General features: G+C 34.8%; 1 protein-coding gene across 1 annotated transcript in view; it reads left to right on the forward strand.

Moving 5' to 3' along the window:
* The first annotated feature begins 3,956 nt into the window (after positions 1–3,956).
* mto1 (mitochondrial tRNA translation optimization 1) overlaps positions 3,957–10,740 on the forward strand; it is a 76,960-nt gene continuing 70,176 nt past the window's right edge. The window contains 4 exon segments of the mRNA XM_056469969.1: positions 3,957–3,970; positions 7,828–7,868; positions 7,871–8,032; positions 8,106–8,305. Coding sequence (XP_056325944.1) covers positions 3,957–3,970; positions 7,828–7,868; positions 7,871–8,032; positions 8,106–8,305 — 417 coding nt within the window.

Consider the following 10,740-nt stretch of genomic DNA (forward strand, 5'->3'; position numbering starts at 1 on the left):
ATTGACATCCACCTGTATAAAGATATCTGATCATCAATGTTTTATAAAACAGGAATAGGTCTGACACAAAATGAGTCGATTTATTAAACATTATAATTAAGTTTATACAGGGATAACACACTTCTATGGCTAATCTTACCTGTGTCACATGTAATTTGAACTCAGTATTTAGCATTTGTAATGAACAAACTATACGATTTTTTTCAACTCAATCTCATAACTAAATCTTTAGTTTTACCAGTCTACCAGGAGACAACAACAACAACAAAATATCACGACTCCAAAGTTCTTCCTTAAACCTATTAGAAATTAAATTTAATATTTATTATTTATTAGGAAATGAAAAAAAATCATACTTATTAATGATATTAATAATGTTAATGATGATGGTGACGATTATTATTATTATTATAAGAAGGATATTTTTTGTTTATTGAAAAGTCTACTTTTACAATTTGACAATTATATTAAATAGATTTGTATATTATATAGATTTATTACACACCAATTGATATATTTCAAATGTTTATTAATATATGAATTATATTGAAATGGTGAAATTAATCAACTTTTTGATGACATTCAAATTTATTGAGATGTTTTATTTGTGTATAGCTTGCTCTTCACTGAAAAGGACACATAAAATTCATTGAAATATGTAAGGTTACCCCATATGCTGACTGATTAAATATTTGATAAAGGGATAAAGGTTGTGTCAGTCCATCATCTTCCTCTTTTATAAAGCAATATTGACCAGACTCACTTATTCTTAGATACAGTTGATCTGAATTTTAGGTCACTGAATCCGATGAGTAAAAACAGATAGTTCAGCCAAAAATGAAAACTCTGTCATCATTTACTCATCCTTGATTTGTTCCAAACCAATATGAGTTTCTTCTGTATAACGCTATATATATATATATATATATATATATATATATATATATATATATATATATATATATATATATATATATATATATATAATATATATATATATATATATCTATATATTGAAGGATGTTGTAAAACCTTGACATCCATAGCAAAATCCCCACTCTCCCCCACTGTATTTATTTATTTATTTTTTTGTAAAGGGATGATCCATGCCTGACTCCAATTTTTCAAACACGTAAAAGTGTATACAAAGTGTAGTTTTTCAATGTGATTTTTTAAAAATTAACTTTATATTTTGGGTTATCAAGTTTTATAAAGACAGTCAAACTTTACCCTATTGATAATAAATTTCTAACTTGTGACATTTATGTCTAGAAAAACTTAGCAAAAAAAAAAACCACCAGAGGGAATATCAGTGTCATTTAATTGTTACTTATACCAGTTGCTGATATGTAAACATTACTGCAAAATTGTAGGGTGCAAGATTCTGTAATATTCAATTCAATTCACCTTTATTTGTATAGCGCTTATACAATGTAGATTGTGTCAAAGCAGCTTCACATAAGGGTCATAGTAAATTGGAACAGTGTAGTTCAGTTGTAGTGTTTAAGTTCAGTTCAGTTTAGCTCAGTTCAGTGTGGTTTAATAATCACTACTGAGAGTCCAAATATTGAAGAGCAAATCCAACCATGCGCAGCTCTATAGATCCTGAACCATGCAAGCCAGTGGCGACAGCGGAGAGGGAAAAAAACTTCACTAAATGGCGAAAGTGAAGAAAAAAAACCTTGAGAGAAAACCAGGCTCAGTTGGGCACGACCATTTTAATTTCTCCGCTGGCCAAAGTCTTGTGCAGAGCTGCAGTCTCAGTGGCGGAGGCTGGAAGCTGGCCTCAGCGAAGACTCGTCTGTCTCTGGAGCGTCACAGGAATCAGTCTCATGTTCTCCACTCTACCATGACCACCACAGTAGCTGCTCAGGATACGGCCTGGTCCAAGATATGGAAACCTTGGGATCATCTCGTCGTTGGTCTTGGATCGAATCAGTAACTCTGCATAGTCTGAGGGCCTCGGGAAGAGTATCCCCAGGTGGAAATGGAGAATAAAGAAAATAATTAGCGTAGCTGCTGTTCATAGTGTATATAACTAGACCATTAAACTAATGTCCAATCGCTAATTTTGGACCCTGTTGTTTCTTAAAGACATCAATCATGCATCCTTAGAGAAATAAGAATTATGTAGGCATATAAATTTATCTGTCAGAGTCAATGACCTTTATAAAGATTTTATAAAATCAGATCATACTGAGGAGTGTCAGGAGTCATTTTATTAAACATTATTATCATTCATATGAATATAAGAAGGGACTATGGCAATTAATTTCAGATTCAGTGACTACAGCATTTGTAAATAAATATCTGGTCATTAATTTAGATGCATAAGATATGACATGAGTATTTTATTATTAACATAATCACACAAAATAAAAGAGGGATGGCATTTCTATTGCTGAATTTCAGATTCCAGACACAGTTTAGATAAAATATATACTAGTCTAATATCTGGTACAAATGTTATACAAATAGAAAGAAGATTGCCTGACTTTCTTAACATTAAACATAGTAATCTGGCATATGCAGTAGAATATTTAGATGGCTATGAATGTTACCTCAGATTCTGTGAAGCTGATCTACAGTGTCATATGTCAGTAGTTTGAATCTGGAACTCATAAACTATTTCATAACGAAACCTACAAACTACGAGTCTATCAGGAGACAACAACAGCGACAGAATAATTTTTTTTTTATTTCTTCTTTACAAGAATTTGGATGGTCAACGTATCAGGACTACATTAAAGTTCTTCCATGAACCTGTTTTCTGAATCCCAGGATTTAAAACATCCTTTTACAGCACCGCGCGACGCTGATCGCTTGATTTCAGTGTCTGCGCGTTCACGGTCACGGTCGCGTGCATGAGCGACAAGCACGTTCCCGAGCGAAATTTTTACTGAACAGTGCCCTCTGGTCACAGTTTTCGACGGGTCACAGATTTCGGCACAACACCGGAACTGCTGTCTTTGTTTTGATTCTTTTAACCCGCCTACTGCCACATTAGCCAATTATATTTCAGCACCCCAGGTTGCCTTAGTGGAGAACTGCTTATTTCATTCATTTAGTCAGAAAGGCTCTTAAAGCAGGCATTCGTGACCGAAATGCGATCCCCAGTGGACAGTAGCAGACTCCGAAATGAGACGCAGATTCTGAGTTCCACATGAGGCGGTTATTAGTTAGCAAATAAAATAAATATTATGTATGTAAACATTAGGTGAGCAGGTTACATTGTAACCCTGTGTCCTTACAAATGCTACGTGACAAAATTTGCAGTGATATGCAATTTGGCTGTTTGCACCAGACCCAACATGACAGAAATTCAAATACAGCCATTCAAAAGCACAGAATATGCACAAAATGGTAAGGTTTATGATCTAATTAATACAAGTTAAACCTCTTAACATTATTAAGTGTACATGCTAAATCACTGAGATGTGTTGGTTTGCAGAGTTATAGTTCTAAAGTTCAATTTCAAGCTCTAAAGTTTATTTTATTTTCAAGATCTGAGATAAACTATCTGCTGGTGCTTTCAGTAGTCTGGCAATAAATTTCATTTAAAATGGCATTTAAACTATTATTGTTAGCATTTAACACTGAATAAAGCACATGAGGGTGTACCTGAGGTGACCATGTCATAGTTCTGTTGTTCAGCTCCAAGAAATAGAAGCTATTTCTAAAATATAATTTTCAGGTGTTGATTAGGACAAAAACTCCTTTTAGTATGGAAAATATTCAGCCCTTATCATGTGCTATTGCTTTTTATTAAGAACCTGATTTAAATCCGCCTTAAATCAGCCTTTAGGCTCGATTTTCAGGCACACTCCTGTTGGTGTCTTCATTCTGTCAACCTTTGCTTACGTGCGTTTTGATCCAGGAATGCAATACCTAGTTTAACCATTGGGTGTCAACTTACAAACTGTACCTTTAAGATGTGACTTAGATTATGAGGGGTGATGGCGGTGGCACAGTAGGTAGTGCTGTTGCCTCACAGCAAGAAGGTCACTGGTTCGAGTCTCGGCTGGATCAGTTGACGTTTCTGTGTGGAGTTTGCATGTTCTCCCCACACTCGTGTGGATTTTCTCCGGGTGCTCCGGTTTCCCCCACAGTCCAAAGATATGCGGTACAGGTGAATTGGGTAGGGTAAATTGTCTGTAGTGTATGAGTGTGAATGAGAGTGTATGGATGTTTCCCAGAGATGGGTTGCAGCTGGAAGGGCATCCGCTGCTTAAAAATTTGCTGGATAAGTTGGCGGTTCATTCCGCTGTGGCGACCCCAGATTAATAAATGGACTAAGCCAAAAGAAAATGAATGAATGAGTCTTAGATTATGTATTTTATAAATAATGAATTGTTATAAAATACACATGAAATACTACATCTTTTGTGTCATCTGAAGGAGCACAGCAGCTCGTCTCTTATATCTTCATGGTTTCAAGGTGCCCTCTAAAACAGCAGCTGATTCTCACATGCTGCATAATATTATTTTGCCTGCTGCAGCCATGGTAGGCAGCAGAGTTTTTTTGACTAGTAAGCCAGAATGAGAGTATAATTCCTAGAATTAGTGGCTTAGAAAATAGTACGTTTAATTTTACATCTGTCTTATTACACAATGTACCTCAGAAGTAGGGGTGGGCGGTACACCGGTGTCATAGTCATCACCGGTGTGACATTGCGCACGACATGGATTTTCTAATACCGTCAATACCGTGATAAATCAATTATGCGCCTTGAACGCTGCATTTACAATCAATAATAGCTAATTCTAAATAATAAGGCATTCAATTTTCTTCAAACGTTCAGTTGTGGTCTGAATACATGTCCTTATACTACAGGGCTCGAAATTGCAACCATTTGGTCGCAATGAGCGCCCGACAATTTTATCTATGCGCCCTCATAATATATTTGGGAGCAATTGTGTGCCTGAATTAGGGCTGTGACAGTAATGGAAGAAATCATGCGGTATGTCGGTTTAACCCGCGCAGATATATAAAAATAAGCATTTTTAACGCACTGCTGTAATTTCTATATCCCCAATCCCTTTATCAACATGTTTAATACAAGTCATTATTTTAAAGATTATGACCTGAGAATATGATTTACCTCAGCTGCACTTTTCTCCTTCGCCCTCCCACTGAGTTCAGGTGACGGAGTGTTGTGAAGTAGTTAAACTCTCCTCAGTTTAATTTACAGTGTCAAACTTGGCACAGGAATATCAGTATATTAATATAGGCTTTGCTAAAATGCTGGTCAAATGTAGGTATTTTTTTACAGAAGCTATTAACAGACGCGCATGCTGCAACCGGTGATGAGTCAACAATCGCAATATTTTGGGACTATTTAAAGTAGGCTATAGGCTATAGCATATAATAATTTTGTGTAAAGATATTTATAAAAAAAAATGTAGCTAATATATCACAGGGGTTTGTGTAGCAATTACAGTGGAGCATTAATTAAATCCTTTTTTTCCCGTGGAGCGAAACAAACACTGCAGTTGTGTAGCGGATGGAGACGCACAAAAATATACAATTCAGATATTTTCGTCGGCAGAAAAATATACAAAATTTACAAAATAAACAAGAATAACTAATAAACTGAAGTGAAGCGATGTGCCTCAGGGTCCGCTATATGCTGCGGCCAAAACACAAACTGGTCTGTTAAATACAATCGTAATATAAATAAAATATAAGTGAAATATTCAGTTTCGAATATTTCGAATAGGCTGCTCTTTTAATTTTTAATCATACAGTTAACAAAGATTCCATATTCGAAACTGAATATTTCACTTTTTATTTTATTTATATTACGATTGTATTTAACAGACCAGTTTGTGTTTTGGCCGCGGCTTAAGCGGACCCTGAGGCACATCGCTTCACCTCAAAGTTTATTAGTTATTCTTGTTTATTTTGTAAATAACTGACCGACAAAAACTAAGATACAAATTGTACAAAACTAAATTCGTTCAAGAATATTTTTCTTCCGACGAAAATATCTGAATTGTATATTTTTGTGCGTCTCCATCTGCTACACAACTGTGCCGTGTTTGTTTCGCTCCATGGAAAAAAAGGATGTTAATTAATGCTCCACTGTAATTGCTACACAAACGTGATATATTAGCTACATTTTTAATAAACTTCTTTACACACAATTATATATGCCAAGGCCTATAGCCTACTTTAAATAAGTCAAATATATGCGATTGTTGACTCATCACCGGTCCCAGCATGCGCGTCTGTTTTTTAGCTTCTGTAAAAAAAGACCCACATTTGACTAGCCTTTTAGCAAAGCTTATATAATATACTGATATTCCTGTGCCAGTTTGACACTGTAAATTAAACTGAGGAGAGTTTAACTACTTCACAACACTCCGTCACCTGCTCAGCGTGAGGGCGAAGGAAGAATAGTGCAGCGCTGAGGTAAAAATGATATTCTCAAGTCATAATCTTTAAAATAATGACTTGTATTAAACATGTTGATAAAGGGATTGGGATAGAGAAATTACAGCGGTGCGTTTAAAAATGCTTATTTTCTGTGGAGCGATTGATTTGAGTTAGTAGGTCTGCTTAAAATAAGCTTAAAATAATAACAGCCTATGCTGGTTATAAAAAGGATTCAGTGTTTTAGTTTGTAATCTACATTTGTAATTTAAGTGGAAAATACTCAGGGCAGGCCTTTATATCCTTTTATTTAGTTTATTCTGTTTTTCTATACAATCCTGAAACCTCACCTAAAGTTATGATAATAATAATGGCGCAGATGACAGCGATCATGACATGAGGGTAAATGTTGATCCGCCAGCTAAGATCATCGAGTGTTTTCGGAGAAGGTGCCCGAATCTCGATGCGTTGCATTCACCGCGTGTCAGCGCAAATGTCTGCTAAATATAAAGTCTAATACTGTAGACATCATCGCCAAAGAAACTCACCTTACTAAGTTTACACTGAAACTACAGCTCATAACAAAGAGCGGAATTGCGCCGGTGGTCATCGCGAGTATTCCTGCTCTGTCTGCTCATAAATTGGTGCGGCTGACTCGCCTGCTTATTCACCAACACAGAGAAATGAAGATCAGCTCATAACGAGACTGAGCATTTACAATGACCCAAACCAAAACTTTTAAAGAGCGATAGAAGTGAGACTTTCTTTTGTCCGTTCTTCCTTGAGATGTATATTATTTGCTATTGAAAGTAATACCGTGATATTATACCGTCACCGTTCAAAAGATGAAAAAATACCGTGATATTAATTTTAGGTCATATCGCCCACCCCTACTCAGAAGACACAAGCTTTAAATAGGAAAATTATCAAAACTTTTAAAAAATATTTTTAACAAAATGGTAATGTCGAATTCGATTCAATTAATTATGCTAAGCTAAAAATAGTATTACATGCCAAACCTCAGACTAATGGCTGAGGTTTGGGAGCTTTGGCCACTTTGAATGGTCTAGGTCCGCCCACTATGTTATATGACTGGCAGGTTAACCAACCAATCATGTTTTTTTGCCATGTTTGTGGGCATCATGCAGACTGAGATTAGAGATTGAGTAAAAGTTTTCTATTCTATAAAAGCAAGGCTTTGTTGTATTTGTTAGTGTCCATAAATAAAAAAGTTACTGTTTTGAAAGATGCCTTTCTTTTATATTTAGAAGATACCTGCATAACTTCTGGCCTTACATGTTCTAATTAAGGTGAAGTTTGTGGTTGAGTACTATACATCCTGTTTTTTAGCTTTTTCTTTTTTTTTTTCATGTTTTGACTTGTAAAATCATAAGTCTATGTCTAACCTTCTTTTTCAGAGATTTCTAAAAATCCCATTACCTCCAAGTTAGTGTACCACAATTGTCACACATGTTGGTAAGAAGATTGCAGTTTCTAAGACTCTCTCCACCTGCTTTATTCAAGCTTCTGATATACACACTCAACATTATGATGTAATTGTGGTTGGTGGTGGTCACGCGGGCACTGAAGCAGTGGCTGCTGCCAGCAGAATTGGAGCAAAGACACTTCTCATCACACAGAAAATCCAGACTATCGGTCAGTCACAGGTTTATTGCATTTTATTAAGATGTTGGTCAGAAAAATGAATTTTTTTCTTTTTGTCTTGTAGGGGCACTCTCATGTAACCCATCACTCGGGGGTGTCGGGAAGGGTCATTTAGTAAGGGAAATTGACGCTCTAGATGGTGTGATGGGACGGGCAGGAGATTGGGCTGGAATTCATTTCTCCATTCTCAACCGCAGTAAGGGTCCAGCAGTCTGGGGCCTCAGAGCCCAACTGGACCGTCAGCGATATAAAGACTTTATACAGGTTTTATGCATTTATTATTTCTGATGTAAACCGCTAAAGTACATCTAAAGTACATTTTTTATGTATTCATTGAAAGTTCATTCAAACAAATTTATTAATTGTTAAAAAATTACAAAGATGTTGTTAAAGGATTAGGTCACCCAAAAATGTAAATTAATTCTTTTTTTTTTTTTTTTTACTCCAGTGGTTCTCAAATCCGGTCCACGGGCCCCTCGGCCCTGCACATTTGTATGTCTTCCTTACTTAACACACCTGATTCAGATCATCAACTTGTTAACAGAGATATCCATGAACTTGTGTGTCAAATAAAAAAGACATACAAAATGTGTGGGACCTGAGGACCAGAATTTTAAATTTTTTTTTTCATAAAGAAAATTAACTACTCCTTTAAAGTAAAATATAGAAATTGCCTTCATTCAAATCTTCGGTGGAGACACAATCTCATTATATACTCAATTTAGGTTTTATTTCGATAAAAACATTATTTAATTATTGAAAATACATTAAATATAGTAAACAGTTGATCTAGTGAAGGCTACAAAAAAGCTAGATAGCTAAGTTTATTTTATGCATTCACAATATATGGGTTATCTCACTAACATACATGAAAACAAACCACTAAGGATTTTAACATAAAACTTAGCATTTTTAGTAATATAAAAAACAAAAGAATAAAGGCAATTCTATTCTCTACCAATACAAGTGTAATACTTTCAACATGAAACATTTTTTTTTCGTTTTTTTTTGTAATTATTTTATGTTGTAATAAATTATTAATCAAATAGATCATTGTACATTACAGAACAAATAATTTACTGAATATTTCTGTATAATAATAATAAAAAAACTCTTGTGTCCATGACAGATGTTCTCATCCTCCACAACAGTTTTAAATGAGCATTTAAAGACAAAAAATTTTAAATAAAGTTTCGAGATGGCTGATAGATATAAATATCTCTTTATATTTCTCAAGTTTAATATAATTTTTAAAATTGTGTCAGAATGTTTACATGAATTTTTTTAATTGTCATTACCAAAACCAGTTTTTTTTTTTGCATTTAGAATTGTTGGATTTATTATTTTTTATAAAAGTATACTTTTCTTAAGTCTACATATTTGCACAAAATAAAAATTAACTAATCCATCATAGTTTCTCTATTATTAGCTAAATATATAAGGTACCTCGTCCTCTGCAGCTCCTGTCAGGTTATGTGGGATTGCGTTGGCACGATTCAGCAATGCCGAATCGGCATCAGGCCATCGGCTGAATAGAGTACTCTGACTAGTCGTTAGGCACCAAATCCGAGCACAAGTGAAATGATGTAGCAAGTAAACAAATCAAGTCAAAATGAACACAAAAAGGCCAGCTGTAATTTCTCGCTACATTTTTCAAATATTTGCAAACCATATGATTATCAGGCACATTTGTTGGAGCAGATCTCAATGTGGTGAGTGATAATGTTACTAAACATTGCTTTATGTAAGCATGTGTCTGAAGTTTCGTTGCTTTTATTGCGAATGAGAAACAGATTATTGCCCCCCAAGGTTTGAAAAGACGTTTCTTTTGGCTGTCAATAATTTTCTGTGTTTACGAGCAGCTTTTTAGTCCAGAAGAGACCAGATGTAAGCCAATGCAAGATGAAATCACAATTGGGTTTTGTTGGCACTAGTTGTTTGGTTGAACGGAGAGTGCAATATGTGTCTGTGTGAGACGACATGTCTTTTTCACACCCACAGGTGACCGTAAACTGCTTTCTCATTCCACAAAGTGAAACAGGAAAATGAAATGTGCACAGACAAAGCATAAACAGAGGAGCTTTTACTACTATTATCATAGTAATTGTTGCTCACCATGGAGGGATTTGCTAATGCAAATCTAATATTCTATATCATTTGCCAATATTTGAGAGATATAGCAAAATTACAGTCCTTCTTTACTTTGTTTACTATCACTTAAGTTTTTGTTCTTATACTGATTATTGCTGAATAACCAATCAGAGTACTCGCTTCAGCTGACACCAATTCTACATGCTTAATCAGGCCAATTCAATCTGACGTTAACCTGACGAGAGATGACATGTTTAACACACCAAACCACTTAGTCGTACAGACACTGACTGATGGCCCGAAGGAGGCCAACAAAGTGCAATTAAAATCTTTACAGAAATAATGAACCTTATTTCTAAAACATATGTATCATTATCACACCCAATGCCATTATGTGTTCATTTGTTTAGTAATAATTTTATTTGTCAGATCATTTTGAAATATGTCAGGTTTATTAAAATATATTTTCAAAAATCTAAATTAAATTAATCTAAATTAAAACCTGTTAATTAAAAAAATGAATATTATTTCAGAATCTTAAGTAATTTCTTATATTGGCTGAGTCAATATGGCATCAACGGATCATCTATATATTTATGGGTTTCACA

This window comes from Danio aesculapii, chromosome 12, assembly GCF_903798145.1.
Source record: "Danio aesculapii chromosome 12, fDanAes4.1, whole genome shotgun sequence".
Taxonomy (NCBI): domain Eukaryota; kingdom Metazoa; phylum Chordata; class Actinopteri; order Cypriniformes; family Danionidae; genus Danio; species Danio aesculapii.